This window comes from Homarus americanus, unplaced genomic scaffold (genome assembly GCF_018991925.1).
Source record: "Homarus americanus isolate GMGI-L3 unplaced genomic scaffold, GMGI_Hamer_2.0 scaffold22250, whole genome shotgun sequence".
NCBI classification, from domain to species: domain Eukaryota; kingdom Metazoa; phylum Arthropoda; class Malacostraca; order Decapoda; family Nephropidae; genus Homarus; species Homarus americanus.
In genome coordinates, this window is record NW_024741189.1 from 6,622,345 (window position 1) to 6,643,485 (window position 21,141).

Sequence of the window (21,141 nt, forward strand, 5' to 3'; positions counted from 1 at the left end):
GCTAAGGCTTTTATCAGCTTACAACTCTTACCTCACTGAGTTTCAGACAGTTAAGAAGGCTTAACGGATCACCTGAAGATTAGCCCCCGCGTATTTTACCTGGCGATTAAACACCCTAACGTTGCCTGGGGGTAGGTTAGGTTAGGTTAGGTAAGCAGTAGGGTAAATTAGGTTTGGTTAGGTTAGGTAAGCATTAGGGTGATTAATCTTAAGATGAAATATATTGGGGAAGGGGACAAATGTTGAGGTAATCCATCTTTACTGGAAGTAACTGACCTTGTTGTGATCACCACTACTGAGCCTCTCCTGTTTAATCTCTCAACATCAGCCTCCGTAGCTTTAAACAGGGTCTCACAGCCTCGAGCACTTCACTCAAGGCGATAAAGATAAATAATATCCCTTTATAGTGAAGAGGGTTTTAAATAATACGCGTTCTCTGTAACCTTTAACTAATCCCGTCGCCCGGCAGGTGTACAATACAGGTAGGTCAGTGTCGTGGTATAATGACTCTTATATATAGTGGTTATAAGGGTGAATATATTTTGTATTTGTATATGAGGGAAAATGCGTATTCAAATGTATATTCAACTGCTGAAGTGCGTTCGCCACTCCTCCTGAACCACGAACCTCGAGATTCAGACTCGCGAACCCGAAGCAGTAGACTGAAACATTATTCTGTCCTTAAATGCTTCAGACTCATGAGTCTGACACTCTAGGTTCATGGTTCAGGGGGAGAGGCGAATGGAGATTAGTATTTGACATAAAATATTTCTATTTCAAGTAGTAGATTGGACAGTATTGACAGTCACAAATGTTATATGGTACGTGAGTGTTTCATTAGGTTTCATACTAATTACTCTACAAGAATCATACGTATACAAAAGCTAAATAATATACTTTGGGGCATGTTAGCCATTTGGGCATCAACATCAAACAAATACACAAACATACACACACACACACACAGAAAACTGGATAAAAATCGTGGATATTTGTGTACTAGAGCGAACAAGGTCACCTGAGCACTTACAGGTCAGCAAGGATTTATGACCTACGTACTCATATCCAACCACCTACACACACACACACACACATACACGCACACACTCGTACGTACACACACGTACACACATACACGTACACACACACACTCGTACGTACACACACGTACACACAACAATAAAAACAAAAATAATACTTCCGAAAAATTTTGGTCATCTAGTGTAAAAATTAACTCAGAGTGGAAGGATGCTTAAATAACCTAACTGGTGATGTACCAAATGGTGCAAAAACACACACAAGAATAACACATACACGCTGCCAGCACCTCTATTTTAGCTCCATAATTGTCCGTGTGAGAGAGAGAGAGATAGATGGATGAAAAAGGTACGATATTCGGTACACAGTAGTAACATTCAAAAGTCAAAATTCATAAATAATGTGAATTGATCACGTACTGGTGTGTCAATAAATATATAAACAAGATAAATTACAAAATCAATCAACATCAAAGTAACGGGTATATTACGCTGCATACAGTATTTATCAACACATACAAGCAATATCGACAAAATAAACAAAAGACTTATATGCTTTTGTTTTAGTTTCTAACCTCAAACTCCGAAGAAAACAAATACTGTTTCAGCAATTCCCAAACACGATGTTAACAGTCTTATTATTTTGTTTTATTTTATAACTTCAAAACCGTTTCACTATATATTTTTTTTAAACTTCACACTCTTCTGAAATTGATGAAACACTTACTCCTTAATTTTATTTGTCATTTTTTTAACCCCACTCTTCTAAAAACAGAGTGCATACAACGTGGGCTGGACAACCCCTGCACTCGTTACACGCTGCCACACTCCATTCCATTAAATGGCAACAACTTTCCGTGAAACATAAACATGGGTAAAAAACAGCCGGGGACATTTTCTGACCCAGCCATTTGTGACGACTCTTGTGAAACATAAACGGCCGCTATACCTGTAAAGGGGATCGAAAATGAAAGTATTTGGGTTACAGAGCTTTTGATTTTATATTTATTTTTTTTCTGGCAAAGGACGCTGCTGCTGCTGGTGGTGTTTTGAAATAGAATTTCAGAATTGATCAATGAAAAGGTGAGAGAAGTGTGTGGAAACGAAATGAATAGATTGATATGACGTCAGTTGTGCAACGGTCGTCAGAGGTGTAGAAAGAGACAGACAGACAGACACAGAAAAACACACCGGCAAAGAAAGATCAATTGAGCAAAAATAAATGATCAATTCATCCCCACACACAGGAGGGTTCACGCGTATGAGTGACCGTCGCCACCACCCAAGCCTGGTCGTAGCCAGTCTCTATGAGTGTCTGGTACACCCCATACTACACCGTCTGCGTCGTCGTCACATATTCACTCCACGTCTTCGTCTAATTGAGTGGAAGAGAGGAGACGTGGGTTAATTTCACTAAAAATATTAAAAAAAGATAAGAGGCGACATAAAAATCATAGGTAAAGTTATTTCCTCTAGGCAACATAACCTTAAAATATAAACAAATTAGCATAATAATTTGCATATAGAACGGTAATGAGTCTATTTACATAATTATATCTCAACATATTTCGACTTTAATTGATGGGACTGAATACTGTTGTTGATGACTTTCCAGTGATATAGACAGACAGACAGACAGATAGATAGATAGACCAAGACACTGACTGCCTTTGGTGTGGGTGTAGGAGGAGGTCTCAGTGAGGTAGTGAGGTAGTGGGCTGAGGTCCTGGTGTGCGTGACGTAGGCCGTGTCAACAACCACCTCCGTCAGGTAGAGCGAGGAGGTAGCCGTGTGTAGGTGGGTGACGGAGTAAAGATGTTGGAGCTCCAGTACTGTGTACTCGTCACGGGCGTCACCATGGCACCACCCTCGTGTTGGTCACCTGCACGACGAGGGTCAGAGATTGTAGAACGCGGTTATATGACCGCTCCCCCCCCCTATCCAACATGATATAACCGTACGAATTGGTACCGTGTCTGTCTATCTATCTATCTAAATATAACGACGACGTGCAATACATAAACCATCTTAAGTTTTAATCCCTAGGGTGGTAGACGCCTTATGACCAAGACATTACCATGAACACTTACCGTTACCCAGTGTGTGTGGTGGGAGTACACACTGGAGACCTCACCCACACCCTGCTGCTGGGACCGTCTACTACCAGCACAGGCATTAAGGGCAGCCCACCACACTAATACTGTACAAGGGGGTGAGAGGGTGATTGGGTTAAGGCAGTTCTACACATATAACTAGATACGTAAATAAATATATAAAGTAAAATAGAATTTAAATACATGGATCAGGAGAGACATACACTCACACAATAATAATAATAATAATAATAATAATATCACAAGCGTTCTAAAACTACACAGCCTTTACGTTAACAAAAAGGCTTACATCTCTACATCTCGATGGTCTGAATAATTAACAACCAATATTCATAATAAAAATCTTGACTACTGTAAATACTCAGAAAGACCTTCATGGTGCAGCAGACTTCCCGACGCGTCCTTCTTCTACCGCCACCTGAAGCAAGACTGAATGACAAATATCAATCCCCTACTAAAAGAAACTGGACGGTGTGAGTAGATTGTGACCCTCCCTTAACCTCACGAGTGGGTAAGGTGGGAGAGAGGAAGTGGACAGGGGGTACGGAGTGAAAGGTGGGTGATCTTGAAGGGTGGGGAAGGTGGGAATGTTCAGCGAGAGGTGAGTATTACAAGGGAAGTATAGGTGGAGGAGAGGAAGTAATGGGTTGAGACCGAAGTAAGAGTAGCAGTACAGTTGAGTGAGAGGTAGGAGATAGAGAGTAGATATTCCAGTCAGGGTGGGGCGGGGAGGGAAATAAAAGGATGATGAGGCAGTGAGGGGTACTCGTTAAAGTAGATTTAGCATGAGGGTGTTCAGCGAACCCTTGGGAACACCGCAGTGATAAAAAAACTATATCCCTTCATAAATTTTTACCGGTGTAGCGAGGTGATGTGATAAGATAGACTGATCTCATTAAAAGATAATTTGGATTCATGGGAGACACCTTTCTTACCTCGTTCACAATACTACATGAGAATTATATATATATATATATATATATATATATATATATATATATGAAAGCTGGCGAGGTCCGTAGTGCCATAATACTTAGGTTTATGATATAATTTGTGGGCGAGGCTGAGTGAGTATTCGACATAAATGGACAGGTAGAGGCAGACAGACATGAAGAAACAAACAGGTAAAAGACAGAGATAGAAAAGTAGACCCAGACAGACAGGGAAGAGCCAGACAGTGGAAGTGTATCTATACAAACATCAGCCATATCGCTAATTATACAGATGTCTTTCCTTATCCAACAACGTAAACTATTATTTTCTCTCCACCTTCGGGTAATACTGAGTTTTATTACTTTTGAATTTAACCACGTTTCTACCTCCCCATTCGGAGATGCTACACTGATCCACATTGATAGATGTAATGATATCAGCTCTAGAAGCAGATCTAGTTTGAGAGTTAGTGGGAAGGGGAAAATGTGAAGAAGAGTGATAGAATCATCAGCGTAAGAATGGATATAATTAGTTGCAGTGTGAAGTAAATCATTAATAAAAATAAGGAAGAGTAGGTGAAAGAACGGAACCCTGTGGGACACCACTGTTGGTATAGAGAAGAGCGAGAGATGGATCCCTCGACAACAACTGCCATGGATAGGTTCTCAAGGAAGTTAGAGATTAGAAAACAAAGTGGTGGAGAGAAAAATATTATATACCATATATATACAGTACATAAAAATTACAATAATACACAAAATCAATCAATACATAAAACTTCAGTTTTTTATATAAAATGAGACAACACAATCTAATTAAAAAAATCTTTACATTAACAAAAAGAAAAAGAAAAAGCTTATTATTGATGATGTTATAATGCAATATATTACTGTGCTTCAACAAAAATGGTCTTCAAGATTAATAACTGCACCAGTCAACATCAATAATAAATTATGACTGTTATATCTCCTGTTTTTTTATATCCATTCTACGAAACTTAATAAATTTAAATACTGTATACCAACACCCATACACATAACCTCACGTGGTCATGACATACTGTACCCGAAGGAAATGAGGATTCAACAAAATCATGATCTTTCTAATCTAAAACGGAAATGAAATGACATTACAAGAATTCCAATTTTAAAATAATCCAATTAAATCTTATTATCTGATTCAAAGAAAGACCAATGTTTACCTAACCTAATTTTTTTTAAATTTATATACTCGACATTTTAAGGTCTCTAGGCGTGACCAGGACCCTTGGCGTGACCTCCCTCAATTAGAAATAACAATGATTTTTGGAACCTCAAGGGAAAATAGATAAAAAAGGTCGTCTTTCAAAACGATTCCCTGCAGACAGGCAAGAGCTCTAACGTAATCGAGGAGGGTCAGCGACCTACGAAACAAATTGAGAGTGAAAGAACTTTTGGTGTCGTGTGAACGTGCTGAAGACTGTCGAATATATGTACACCCAAATAAACACACACACACACACACACACATGGTAAAATTTTGCAAACGGATTTTCAGGACGACAGTAAGAATAATAACAACAACACAAGCTTGGGTAAGTCATTCGTCTGCATTAAGAAACAAAGTCATAAAGTTCCAGTAAAACAAAAATATATATTGTTTACTGATGAACAGTTTTGGCTATCTTTAATCCGTCCAGTGACGGCCTTAACCAACCTGCCTGATGGGTGTTCTCGTGCGTGGAGGGATGTGCATCACAGAACATCTCACAACTTCATCGCGTTTACGTTTCTGGGACATTTCGTGAACACTTAAAGACTACCCAAATTTACAATAAATATTTAAAAGCTTAATCAAGTCACCTTCATTTAAACTTCCATAAGAATAAGAAATAATAACCTTACTTGCGTGGGTGTTATTTGGTGAGAGTTAATAATAGTATGAAAGAATATAGACCCGAAAATACCCATAAATCCAGGTAACAGTCTGAAACCTAATTAGACAGGTGAATGCAGGAATATTATCATCGCCCCAAAATATTCTTCACACAAACTCGCTTTATCTAGAATCTAGATCAATCACGCGAGGAGAGATTATGGAAAGGTGGTTATACAGAAGATAAATGAATAGACGTAATCTTATCCTCTCCTCCTGCAACCATTTAGTAATTTCATTATATAATTTTCCACCAATGCTTACTGATTTTCTTACTTGTAATATCTGTAGGTGTGTATGTGTATGTATGGGTGATGAGGTTTTTCAGGTGTGTTAGGTGATGATACTTTGCAGATGTGTGATGGGAGAAGGTCTATAGGTGGTGGTGGGACAGGTATAGGTAGGTCAATGAGTCACCAGACGAGAAAACCCACTTCAGTTATCATGTCTCTCAGCACTGATTATGTTCGACAGTTGGTTCTCATTATATTGTATCTCTCAGTACTTGTCTAATAATTAAAAATTTCACATTAGTAGTTATATGATATGACCTACACACAAACAGAGTGGGGTGGCATTTATGGTAGACAAGAGACCTTCCTACTGCTAGTATGGGGTCAAGGGGGTACACGGAAAGGAACCAGACTCCACCAACAGGATGGAATCAATTAGGCCTCCAGAGACGGTGGCACCAGGTTCGTCGGGAGGAGCTGGTGTGTGTGTGTGTGTCTGTGTGTGGTGCTAAGTGAATTTTCTCAGAGTGCACCGTGCCAAAAGATTCAAGATGTACAGTAATATATAATTTTCATTTGCACTACTTACCTAGGATATTATTAAAGAACACACGGCGTACATTGTTTAAACATTAAAAGATAACCATACACTCTGTAATCTTTATTTTGTTCTTATTATTCTTTATCATTGTTATGGAAATATTGTATTGTCTTCACCCTTCTGTTGGTATTCTGTGGTCATTGAGTCATCACATTAGACCAGCAGGTAAGACAACTTATACACTGCATCTCTTTAAATCACTAAATTTTATAAAATAATAATAATTTTGTGTACATAACAAGATCGATACGAATAACTAACATTTTGATCAACAATTAATTAATGAGTGGACATAAATAACTTCACCTAATTACACTATCATGGCTCACTAATTGAAAGCAATGAAGTGGAATTCATTATAATTACTGGCAGATAATTGAAATCTAAATCTGCCTCTCAAATGATGATTACCTGGCCTTAATTACTGCTAAACGGGCAAACCAGAATTAATGGGACATCTCAGTGCAGGAGAACTGAGCAGAGGAGAGCGGAGGGTGCCAAGGTAACTCTAAATGATGTACACATATCTCGGGAGTTTAATGAGACAAGATGAACGACTTCGCCATGAGGAGGAGGAGGTCAGTACCCAACCTTATACCACATACCATAAAGTGTGTAATGAGTCATATACACTAATATAACTTCAGCTTGAGCAATAAAAGGATGACTTATTGTTGATGTTTTTAATGCTTGTGGTTTATACTGAAATGGTTACGATGATATATACCAAAGTCATTGAGCACAAAAAAGGCGTTCTTGTTTATTTTTGTTACAATAAAAGTTTATCCTCAACCATATGGTTCCCTTTTAAAGTTTTGTTGTTAATTTTGTTTTATTTTTGTTCATTTCGTTGAGTTTGTATCATTCTGTAATACTTGAGAAGTCTTAAGATTTATAATGGAGAGGAATCAGTTAGCAGAGCCCAAATAAACTAAGAAAAAGATGATTTATGATGCTTCTTATACTATTAGTGGAGGTAAAAAACGATAGGTAGTAGTTTCAGCAGGTTAAAGTAGATACGGTTTAAGACAAAGTTGACTGGATACAATTTAAACTGATGGCCATATAAATTACATCAGACAAATATATCATAATGTGATACAGTATAAATTGTTTAGCATATTTCTGTTGGTGAGATTTTGTTAGTCATTTTGTCATTGTTTACAGTTAATTATTTCTTGAATTTTCAGTTAGTACAGTTATTATGGTTCGGGGTATAAAAAAAATCGCCTTTTTATCTTCGCTGAGGATTACTGTCTCGTGTCATAGTGCTGCTGGTCGAGGCCTCGGTGTCTCACTCACTGCTGGCTGCTCCTCGTCACCATCAATCTCTTCGTAAAAGTTCCAGTCCTGTACGTCTGCTGTCACACCAACCACGTAGAATAGGCTGAAGACCAGGTAAAGACAACAGCTGAAGAAGATGATGGCATCCCAACCATTAGGCTGCCGGAGGAAGACAAACTCTGTGAACAATCTTACAACTCCCCCAGCAAGACAATGGACTATTACATAGCAGGTGACATCCCGTAATGATTAATAAAATATGTGGGTCTATATATCTCTGTTTTGAAAGATTTATGACAATTAAAAGAATATATCTGTTACGTAATATACGAACAAATAGCTAAACGGTACTAGTATTTTTTATTATGGGGATTAGCCCACCCGGACACAGGTCACTGACCAAACGCTATAGTAGCATCGACCTAAACACTATTTGTACAATACATCCACATATACTGTACTTGTATTCCTAGATCAATACGCAATTATGTACAGGTAAGGCTTCCGGATGCTGGTAGTGTGTATCTCACCTGAGAGTTAAACAAGATGGTGGTTATAGGAGCCACGAAGCCAACGAGATTACCCAGTCCAACCAAGCCGACCAGTGTACCTGTAACATGTAGCTCATTAACCCTTTTTTGTCTTTATCTGTATTGATTGTTAACTTTTCGTCTACACTGCTTGTTTACTCTTCACTTTCAATGTTTTGTTAATATTTCATCCTCGGGTCTTCCTACACACTGTTTAAGCCACTTCAAACATCATCTCTCCCTCACTCACACAAACACAATCATCTGACAAAAACAGTATAACTTACCGGCATAGTTAGGTGCGATGTCCATAGGCGTGAGTTGGTAAGTGACGCTGGTGGTGGTGACCCCAAACCGGGAACATCATGAAGCCCACTACAAAGTCTGTCCTACACCCCGACCACATCACACCTACCAGACCCGTCACTACCAACATCATACCTGTAGCAGAAGGGGGAAACAGGAACCTTCATTATTCAACAGACTCAGCTCAGTCAGCTGATGTCAATATCGTTATTGTTCATTTTGTATATGTAATATTCGGGTTAGATAAGGTTTCATTTTTAGTTTAGTGATCACGTTTGTTGTGTTCTGTAATCGTGTGTTCATAAATAATCATCATTTTAGGTGACGTTAATGTTAAGTTCAGAGTTTGGTTTGTTTGTTTCCTTTGTTTTAACTATATATGGGTTGGGGATTTAAAGGCGATACATTGTTTTGTTACTTGTTTCATGTCTTTCCTTCATTATGCTTACTATGTGTGTGTGTGTGTGTGTGTTCTACCCCATATTAATACAAAGAGAATAAGGTTAACAGAGTAATCGATAAACAAGTGAATAGCTTACTTGATAAAGAGATGGAAAAGGACATACGTAAATAAATGTATGGGGAACCATTTACTTTTATGACTAAGGTCTAACTTGTGTATAATAAAGAAGTAATGGCACAAGTCATTAAGTTTTTACCTGTGTAGAGACGAGGTATATGGTTGTTTGTTTAGCAGCTTCTAGGCGAGACAGGTAAAGACTAATTACTAGCTTAAGTCTCTGAAGATAGGTGTGGTGGAGAGAGACTTACCTATAAGATGCATGAACCTGCGTGTGACCCGAGAGAGGAAGCGGTAGCGAACGATGAGGTCAGATATCATACCATAGAGGAAACAGAAGACCCAAGATACACCCGACCATCCCATTCGCACCCACCTCGACGTCTCCAAGCTCATCCCGATCTGGAGAAAACACACACACACACACACACACACACACACACACACACACACAGGTGATGCTTCAAGTCCAAGCAATCACTTCCAAATAATTAATATCTTTATTTACATTGAAGATATTATATCATACAACAGCTAGCTTATGATTTTAGATGTGTAAATCATTCATCGGGTACTAGTTAAGGCAAAGTGTTAAGAATTGGCAGTTCGCAAGGGAAAACAATTATCCTCGAGTCATTTAGTGAGTGATGGAAAGTGACCTTCCTCTTATCACTCGCCCTTATCTATCTATCTATTGACATATCTATCTATCTATCTGGGAGACGAGGGAACATACCTTATATATGTAGAAGGTTGGAGTCTCGTTAACGAACATGTTATGGACCCACATATTGCCAGTCTCCATCAACATCAGCAGGTAGATGGTCGTGCCCATGGCCACACGTGTCCAGGGTACCCTCCGCTGTACGCCCCGCCAGGTAGTGATAGATGAGGTGTGAGGGGCGTGGAGGGTGTGCAAGGAGTGGAGAGGGCAAGCACCGATGGTCGATCATGTGGTGGTGGAGGGCGTGTTGGGGATGAAGATTAGAGGGCGTATTGGAGAGGAAGAGAGGGGGAACTACAGGACGCGCAACGCTTAAGTCACTTTACCCAGAACACTGCACCTATGTTACAGTTCCCGGTAAAGTAGCTTATGCTTCATCTTGTACACGAGAATGTCAGGTCAATACCGGTAACACAACTCGAACGTGTTAGGGTTATTATGAATTATGTAAACAACACAAACTGAAAACCATCTATTACTTCAAATACCTTTTGACCTTTTGGTGTTGTATCCGGCTGAAAAAATGAAACAACTAATTTTGAGGTAAGCGAAGGATTTTTTTTTATGTTCAGTGCGAAATTTTATCACAGTCATACACTTAACAGCTAAGTAATGTGATCATCTCTGTATATATATATATATATATATATATATATATATATATATATATATATATATATATATATATATATATATATATATATATATATATATATATATATATATATATATATACCAACACCACCACTAACCTTAGGATGCACGTGAATTAATGACAGCAGCCGTTTCTCTCTATCAGAAATGAACGGGTGCTCGTACGGAAAGTTCCTGACGAAGATGAACCAGAGGGGCGCCCAGGTGAGAGCCAGCACACCGCACCCCCAGAACACCCACCTCCACCCTAGGCTCTTCACCACCCACCGGGACCCAGCCACGCCCACCAGTGACCCCAGTGCCCTCCCTGGCCAGAAGATATCGTGATATTAGGGTTTGTTGGTAAGCTACAGTGCAATGATTTGTCAACGATCTTCGACCTGGTATTTTGATTCTATTTGACGAAAAGTAATACATCGCCATGTCTTTCAGTTGTAAAAATTTGGTCAAGATCGGTTCATTGAAACACTAACATTGAAATATGACTTTTTTGATGACCTTTGACCTTGACCTTTGTCTGATGTTAGCCAAAGTGGTGCAGTGCTTATTCTAGGTTTGGGCCGTTTAGCTGTGAATTTGCTTAATGATCGGATGAAAATTTTGCCACATGCACACACCAACTGGACAAGTCAGAGTAACTTGTCAAATCTTTACTCCATCAAATAACAAAACTGCAACGACCAAGAGACAAGCAGCAGATAACAACCGTGTGAGTGACCCACCAGAGTATGCGACAGATATCATGGTGGCCAGTTCCTCCGGGAGGGACCAGCTGGCCAGGACGCTGTAGAGGGGCAGGAAGACGGGACCTTGGATCAACCCCATGAGGAGACGCACGCCGGCCAGAGCCAAGGGGTGGAGGTAGGAAGCGGCGGGACAAAGAAGAGAGAGTAACCCAGACACCGTCAAGCAGCACCCCATCGTCTCCACCGCCCAGCACCTCCGCGATGCGTCCACCTGTGGATGACACCCATGAGAGGTTCTACGAATGTCACACAAGATAATATAAATGGTTGCCCTTAATGTTCGAGGATGGCCAGGGATCGATCCCGGGTCTACTCGCTTGGGAAGTGAGTTTGCTTACCGTTACAACTTTGGTTAATTATGTCGATTGATTCTTCCTATTTGAAGACATTCATAGCAACTGACAGGTAATGGAGGGTGAGTCAGAAACAACAACTCTGTACAGCCGTACACTATACGTAGCGTCGTCCATGTCTCTAATAAACTAACCACAGTCGTGGTCTCATGAAGCAGTGTGTATCTCTCACACACGAAGCCCGAACAGGAATATGAAAGGTCACGAGTAGAGAATGTGGTGTTATACATAACATTACCAATGAATAAAAAAATAATAAAAATACAAAATAAATGACTAAAGGATGGGATAACAAAGGTTAACAATCTTGACACAATTGAGGAAAGAAAAACTCATATAAAAGTATTCTAATGTCAAAACAAGATTATTATTAGTAAGGATAGACAGGAAAACAAAGAGAAACACTTATATAACAAGAGGAAAATAAAATAAAGAAAGAGACAGCTCATCTCTTGCCATAGTGTTGTTGTGTTCATGTCTGTCCCTCAAACAGTTCTCAATAGAGTCTGGATATTATTCCTCGTGAAGTCGGTCAGTCTTTATATATCCGAAATCTTCAACAAAGGTGAGGTAACGAACTACACCATACCACCAGAACTCATATGGATCACATGAAGATTAGCCCCCACCACCTTATTTCACCTCATGATTAAACACCCTAGCTCTATCTAAGGGTTAGGTTAAGTTAGGTTAGATTAAATTAGGTTAGGTTACGTTAAGGTGGTTCATCTTAAGGTGAAGTAAGCTAAGGGGGCTAATCTTCAGGTTATCTCTTACTAAGAATTTGATTTAGGAAGAGTCAAACTGTCAATATCACGCGAGGGTTAAGACATCACCACGTACCTACTATCTTGGTGATGGAGTAACCCCAGAGGAAGGTGGTGAGCACGGCTGTCCGCTGCAGTGGTGTCCAGCTGTACTCACCATTGCTCTGTGATGGTGAGAGAGCTCTTCTAGAAACACAGCAAGGACTGAAGAGTAAGGCTGGGGCAGGAATTGGATAGATTAAAACAAATGTGTGAATAAGTTAGTGGCACAGATCTCAAGACCGTAAGAGAGTGACTACTGCAATTTATGTTTAATTAGATTACCGACAGCAGTGACAGATTGTTTTATGCGATTTTGCCATCCCGCTTAGACGATTAGTTAGGTTAGGTTAGGTTAGGTTAGATCGTTTATTTAGTAATCGTTTGAGTGAGATATAATCGCCTTGAAGACAGAAGTCGTAATCGATGTACCTCTTTCATTATCAATTGGAAGAGATATGGGGTGTTCTTGTTTCATGTTTCACTACTTATACATAGCCAACAACAGAAGTGAAGTACCATGGTGGCATCGTTGTTGTCGTCGGCGTCCAGGGCAGCAGGACAAGGGTTGAAGATGATGTTTGGGGTGGTGGTGATGTTGACCATGTCCACGAGGGTCACACTGATACTGAACTTCACTAGGTAGTCGACAGCACACCCCAGCAGACCCAACAGCGCCGCCACGTACCGCAGGGGCAAGTAATACCTCCCTGTCACCACCACACTGATATCACCTCATGATCACACTCTTTATAGGCCTTGTTTATAGGTTAATATTATAATAGGTGATACATAAATGCATTAACAACTTAGATAAAAGGCGTACGTCTTTGATCTACTTGACAATTTTATGCAAAACTAAAATGCCAATGAAAAGAGGTGTTAACTCTCACTGGATCAAACAGCTGATAGTGTGAGGTACAGTACTGTCTTAACTTGTATTCATTTAATAGAAGAACATAATATCGATTGCCTTAAAATACATTAAAGTTGTTGCTTTATTTAATAGGTAATGTCATGGCTACTGGCTTTGACGCTTTGGCCTCAGATACATTAAGCGAGTCATTTTCACTTATGTCCCTCAATTTTCAAACAGTAAATTTTGTCTTCGATCAGTGGCTGACTGATTCAATGGTTGTAGTAATATTCCATAAAATTTTAAATATTTCTGAGTGACTGAATGAGTGTTAACTTAACCCCTCGGTTTCTAAATTACTTCCCTGGCCAAGACGTGAACAAAAACTCCTCCATTAACCTTCAAATTAATGTTAAGAGATAAATTAATTCATTATAAACACACAACAACAACAACAACCTGTCAACACACACACACACACACACACTTGCTCTTTCAATAAATCGTTAATTATTATTATTACACAGACACGTACAGGCAGAGAGTAAGGGTTACCTGCTGGCTTGGGAACATGACCCAGGTTGTTGCCTTGAGTACTGTCAGCGTAAACACTAGCACCAGCCACACTTTTCATGGCGACCACCTGATTCAGAATTCACTTACTTCACAACAAAGTCACTCCTGTCGCTGCGTCCCCCACGACTCTCAGATAAGATACGCCACCACCACCAGCACCACCACCCTCACCAAAGCCATTGTGAGACAGACACTATCTCCTCGTCTAGAAAATAACAATGACAATTTTATATTCGTTGTTCAGTTTGATAAATATATACACTGGCTCTATCTAGACGCAGTGCATAGTTTACCGTCTATATAAACTAATTGTCAGAGTTTGTAGCTATGCAGTTTATGTCTGATACCTATATACTTTCTTTAGACAGACAGTCGACAGTGCAGCTAATACTTTACGGTCAACTCGCTTGGTTTCACGAGTAAATTAACTCTCACTAGAAACTCTCTTACAGTTACTCGGATTAGTTAATACTTCAGCACCGGATTTTTTGGGGGGTCAAAATTAGTCAAATCGAGAGTTCAGGAGTCACTGAAATAGGGTATTTATGATTTGTTTTTCATTCCAGTAGTTTATACTGATGATTTAATCCTTAAGATTGTTTCATATTTTTGCATTACAGGTGTGTGTTTGGGTTGGGGGGGGTGAGTTCCTGTAGGTGTGTGTTGCTATTCAGAGCCTCTAGGACTGTGAGTGAAAAAGAGAGAAAGAGATGGGGAAATAATCATTACACCACCGAGTTCATACCTGTACTCCTTATCCATTATATTTCCAAAAGCATCATTCATTAGTTTTTTGTGAACTTTCCATTTTTACTTGACTTAATAAATACCACAGATTATTAGCCCTGACGTATTATCACCTCAGACATAGCAAACCACATCGAGTACATTATCTTACGTCAAGATTCTTTTCACTTCAGAGTCAAGTTTGTTGTAGAGAAAGGGAACTTCAGAGGACAGTCCTTGATGTGTGTCAGTAATAACTTTCCTTTCTTCCTTCCACCACACGATATATCCTTCCCACTCACCATTTATTTTTCCTTCCTATACCTCCCTTCTACCACTCCCTCACTCAACACTCTCACACACCCTTTCTCTCTCCTTCCTATACTTCCCGTGACGGTTAAGCTTATGAACCACCTGAAGATTAGACACCCTAATACTACCTGGGGGTGGTAGGGTAGGTTAGGTTTGGTTAAATTTGTTTAGGTTAGAGTTAAAGGTGGTTAATTTTCAGGAAAAATAAGTTAGGGTAACTAATCTTCAGGTGCTCCTAGCTGCTAATTGCTGTCATTTGTGGATCAAACTTACTGAGCTATGTAATCCTGTTTATGAAACGACATATGACCTTAATCACATTTTCATGATCAACTTATCAGAATACAAAATAATGGTAGTCATAACTCATTATCGTATTGATAAACAAATTTCTAAACTCAACACCATAATCCATATGTACTCTTTATTTAGTTTGGTCCAGTCGCAGATAGACGACTGGTCAAACTCTTTTCTTACTCTATAAATATTCCCTGAGCAACAATTCTAATGAAATTAAATTAAAATATAACCCACTCGAGACAGTTTGTTGCTTTCATTTTTCAGTTATATTTAATAACGTAAACGGTATAGATAGAATAACTTTGTGATTAAATAAAACTACCTAACATAAAGGATCAAAGAGAGAATTATAGAGAATGCACCAGGAAGACATCACAGTGGCCTTAATGCAGCTTAACAAAGGGGGGAAAAACGTCCTCGACGTTAAATTGTCATATTCATATCAAACAAAAAACCAACAAAAGTCTCTCGAAGTGAAAAATAAGCTTTGAAAGGTTTTTCAGGAGCCTTTAATACTCGCTGGGTCTTATTAACGCTTACTGGGCTTTACTTACGCTCGCTGGGTCATATTAACACTCACTGGGTATTACTTACGCTCACTGGGTCTTATTTACGAGTATTTACTGGTGGGTGAACAAAGGTGCGCATGAGAGGAGTGACGTAGGAACCTCCCGTCAAGAGCGCTTGTCACTGGGTGCAGAGACGTTCCCGGAAGAAAAGTTTATTTGACTATGACGACCTCGGTCAGAGAAAAATGTACGTGTATAGACTGGTATATATTGCCCTTGCGGCGCCGTGGTAGCACTTCTTGTTCACATTCAGAGGTCCCGGGTTCGACTCCTGATTAGTGAATTACACGAGAGCGCTTGGGAACTTCGTATTTTCTTTTTTCTTATGTAGTTATCAGGATATACTGAACATGGATCACGCCCACCTACAGTGATTTATTTGCATATCAGGGGCGGATACAGGAATAATAAAAGGTGGGGTTGGTCCAAGAAGTTGTGGGAACACAGCGAGGGCAGCAAGTCCACCCAGTTGGGGTGTTTGCGGGGGCGCTGTAAGCCCAAATAATTTTTTTTTAATCTGACCAATATCATGGGCATTTTGAGGACATTTTGTAGCCTTGCACACTTGATATTAGGGGATATTGTGAAGTCAATATTAAATAATTTTTACTAAACACAAATATCTGTGTACAATACTGCATTGAAGACAAACTACTGGAATTTTCTGGTGAAAAGGAGGGCCCCTGTGTGGTTTATCAATATTTATCTTGTCCACGTTTCTACATGGATCTATGAAAAAATTTATATATATATATATATATATATATATATATATATATATATATATATATATATATATATATATATATATATATATATATATATATAAATATATATATATAAATAAATATATATATATATATATATATATATATATATATATATATAATATATATATAAATATATATATATATATATAAATATATATATATAAATAAATATATATATATATATATATATATATATATATATATAAATAAATATATATATATAAATATATATATAAATATATATATATATATATATATATATATATATATATATATATATATATATATATATGAACAGGCTTTGTGTGTGATATAACAGAGTCTAGAACTGCTTTTAGTGTCCTTGAGGGCCTAGCAGTAAGCGTTCCTAGTCGCAGTAGGTCGAGGGTTCGATTCCTTGCTGGTGAGGTCGTTGATTATATGTTCAAAGTCCGCGTGTTATATGGACTAAATGAAGTATATATATATACCTCGTGTTTCATACCAGCTGCATTCGGTAAAATGCTACTGACACCACATAAGAGGCACGGGCACTTTTCCAATGAGGTTCACGGCGCCATCAGCTCGATGAACAGGCTTTGTGTGTGAAACATAACAGAGTCTAGAACTGTGGCCTAGCCGGTAAGCGTTCCCTGGACCCACCCAGTAGGTCGAGGGTTCGATTCCTTGCTGGTGAGGTCGTTGATTATATGTTCAAAGTCCGCGTGTTATATGGTTCACAAATAGGGTGGTGGACGAGTGGAACAAGCTTAGCAACTTTGTAGTAAGTGCTGGAACGCTGGAAAGTTTTAAAAGGAGGCTAGATAGCTTCATGGATGACAGAGAGTGGTAGTAAAACATAAGAAACATAAGAAAATAAGGAGTCTCCAATAGGCCGGTTGGCCTGTGCATGGCAGCTCCTGTCGAGAGTTACTACCACTCTCTATCATCCATGAATCTATCTAGCCTCCTTTCACTTTCAGAATACTACAAAGTTCTATCCCTCGTCCAACAAACCAGTTCTTCTATCTCCTCCTAAACCTAAACAACTTGAATCCGTTGCTCCGAGTCCTATCCTGCTCAGATATTATAAGAACTTTATCTATATCCCTTTATTGATTCCTTTCCCCACTTAAATACATCTATCATATCTCCCCGCTCTTCGTCTTTCTAGGGAATGTAAGTTAAGTTTCTTTAACCTATCCTGATATGGAAGGTTTCTAAGTCCCGAATCATTTTTGTCATTCTTCGCTGCACCGACTCTAGTGAATTTATATCCATTCTATAATAGGGGCACCAGAACTGAACCGCATAATCGAGGTGCGGCCTGACTAGCGCAGAATATAGTTGCAATAAGACCTCTGCTCTCTTGTTACACACTTCTAGATATAAAACCCAATATGTTTGCCTTATTTCGAACATTAACGCACTGTTTTCTAGGCCGTAGGTCCGGGCTTACAAGTACTCTAGGTCTCTCAGTCGACTTCCCTAGGTTGATGTTGTTAAGGCTGTATACATTATAAGTATTTGTTCTTCCAATATTAAGTACGCTGCACTTGCTGGTGTTGAATTTCATTGCCATTTTTCAGACCACCTGCAGTTTATTTAGATCCTCCTGTAATGCATTTGCATCCTGCCCTGAATTAATTTGCCGCCCTATTTTGGTGTCATCCGCAAACTTGATTATGTCACTGTTGATCCCAGTATCTAAATCGTTTATGTAGATTATGAACAAGAGTGGGCCTACTACTGACCCCTGGGGAACACCACTGGTTACACGGCCCCACTCAGATTTAACACCATCTACGCTGACCCTCTGCGTTCTATCGGTGAGCCATGATTTTATCAATTTAAAACTTTCCCTCGATACCATGAGCCTTAATTTTCGAAGCCTCTGATGCGGTACTCTGTCAAATGCTTTGCTAAAGTCTAAGTAAATAACATCGTAATTTTCGTCATTATCTACTACCTCGAAGACTTTCCTAAAAATAGTTAGCAGATTTGTTAGACAAGATTTTCCCTTTGCAAACCCATGTTGAGAGTCGAAGAACGTGCACGAACTGATCGCTATAAGAACAGCCCAGTCCCAACCATTGTAAAAATTATCAATAACTTGTAATAAATCAGTGTATTCACTCCCAGTAAACACTGCTCCTTACACTGTCACTATGTTGAAATGAACTGTAGTTTGAGCTTTTCCACATCTAGTTATTATATGTCTAATTTGTGTCACTTATGTTACTTGTATATTATTTGTAATTCGTAACCCATTCCCCAAATATGTAACAGTATATTTTCAGCCTTCTGGCTGCCAAGCTCTTTCAATAAACCGTTAATTATTAGATTAATTTGCTTTTCTCTAGATGCGATCGGATGCTATCTGCTATAATTGAGTCAAGAAATTTCCCCACTACTGACGTCAAACTGATCGGCCGGTAATTTAACGCTGATGCTCTGTCTCCCTTTTTGAATATGGGTACTACATTTGCCTGTTTCCACAAGTCTGGCACAACTCCAGTGTCTAATGATTTTGTAAATAAGTTTACGAGTGATATTCTTTAATTTCTCTTCTTCCTTTCCCTTAAATATCAGTTCCACCTCTGGAATTTCAGCGCAAATTTCTTCTGTGAAAACTGATAACTAGCTGTTCAATGCTTTGCTTATTTCTTCACTGCCGTTTATTTCTTAACATAAGAACATAAGAATGGAGGAAACTGCAGCGGGCCTATTGGCCCATACTGTGCAGTCCCGTTTACACCTGTAACCCCTATTGCTCTTCATATAAGCATCCAACCTATGTTTGAAGTTATTCAGCGTATTCGAGTTAATGATGGCATTTGGTAAATTTGTTCCATTCATCCACTACTTGCTCGTAAACCAGTAAGCTTACCTATTTCACGCCTAAATCTAAATTTATCTAATTTAAAACCATTGTTACGAGTTCGCTCCCTGGTTGATAGTTTGAGTACCTTTGTAATGTCCCCTTTGTTTAGCCCTGCCTTCCAATTATACACCTCTATCAGGTCGCCCTCGCTCTACGTCTCTATACTCAAGGTTACTAATGCCCGGGATTAGTCTTTGGCTATTCTCCTGAATTCTTTCCAAGGATTCTATATCCATTCTGTAATACGGTGACCAGAACTGAATAAGTGTAATCCAGGTGTGGTCTCACAAAGAGCAAGAGATACAGTTTTAGGATGACCTCGCTAGTCTTGTAACTAACACCTCTTTGTATGAACCCAAGTATTTATTAGCCTTGTTACGAGCAAAAACGCATTGTTTACTTGGTTTAAGGCCCTACTTATCATTACTCCTAAATCTTTCGCAGTCGGATTTCTCCATGGCATCGCTTGTTCATCTGGTATCTGGTTTTCATGTTTACATCTCTCCTACATTGAGTACCATGTTTGTCGACGTTGAATTTCATCTGCCATTTTTTCGTGACTATCTGAAAATTTTGTTTTAAATCTTCCTGTAGTTTTGCTGAGTCCTCGTCAGATTTTAATAACATCATTCTATTTTATGCTATCAGCAAATTTACTTATGTTGCTGTCTATGCCGATATCTATGTCGTTTATGTATATAATAAATAATAATTGTCCAAGAACTGAGCCTTGGGGAACTCCACTTGTGACGTTGTCCAATGGGACTTAGTGCCAAGTAATGCTCACTCGCTGTTTCCTGTCCCAGTAACCACGCCTTAATCCATTTAAGGATGTCACCTTTGACAAGTGCTTTACCTTTCTAATTAGTTCGGGGACTTGTCGAAGCGCTTCATAAAGTCGAGATATATACCACATCATAATTGTGCTCCCTGTCCACCAATTCGAAAACTGATGAAAAGAATGTAATAGATTATTAGTTAGGCAAGAACGTCCGCCAGAAGCCATGCTGGGAATCATTGATCAATCTGTGCTTCTCCAGGTGATTTCGAATAGAGTTTGAGATGATTGCTTCCAGTAATTTGCCTACTATTGATGTTAAACTGATTGGGCGGTAGTTAGAGGATAGTGATCTATCCCCCTTCTTGAAAATCGGTATTACATTCGCTATCCTCCAGGATTCTGGTACTACACCTGTTTTTAAGGACATGTTAAACAACTTTGCTAAGGGCATACTAAGCTCTTCCTTACATTCCTTTAATACTCTGGCAAATATCTCATCGGGACCAGGTGACTTATTAGGCTTTAGTTTGTCTATTTGCTTACTAACATCGTTACTAGTCACTACTATCTCACTTAATTTGTTTTCTTCACTATCTCTGAATAGAGTCGGTGCCTCGGGTATCATGTTTAAAT

General features: G+C 39.0%; 1 protein-coding gene across 3 annotated transcripts; it reads right to left on the minus strand.

Moving 5' to 3' along the window:
- Positions 1-6,854: 6,854 nt before the first annotated feature.
- Positions 6,855-14,266, minus strand: LOC121875774. 3 transcript variants are annotated; one of them, XM_042380463.1, is made up of 9 exons: positions 14,167-14,266; positions 13,275-13,465; positions 12,793-12,880; positions 11,573-11,807; positions 10,949-11,157; positions 9,724-10,334; positions 8,934-9,087; positions 8,647-8,726; positions 6,859-8,275 (listed from the first exon to the last, which is right to left on the minus strand). In XM_042380463.1, exons 1-5 carry the CDS (start codon positions 14,243-14,245, stop codon positions 10,992-10,994), a joined length of 759 nt encoding a protein of 252 aa, XP_042236397.1. In that variant the 5' UTR covers positions 14,246-14,266; the 3' UTR covers positions 6,859-8,275; positions 8,647-8,726; positions 8,934-9,087; positions 9,724-10,334; positions 10,949-10,991. The 3 variants fall into 3 exon arrangements, with proteins under 3 accessions (XP_042236398.1, XP_042236397.1, XP_042236396.1); XM_042380462.1 differs by having other exon boundaries at positions 9,724-10,711; XM_042380464.1 differs by lacking the exon at positions 8,647-8,726 and having other exon boundaries at positions 6,855-8,275; positions 9,724-10,711.
- Between the last annotated feature and the right edge of the window lie 6,875 nt (positions 14,267-21,141).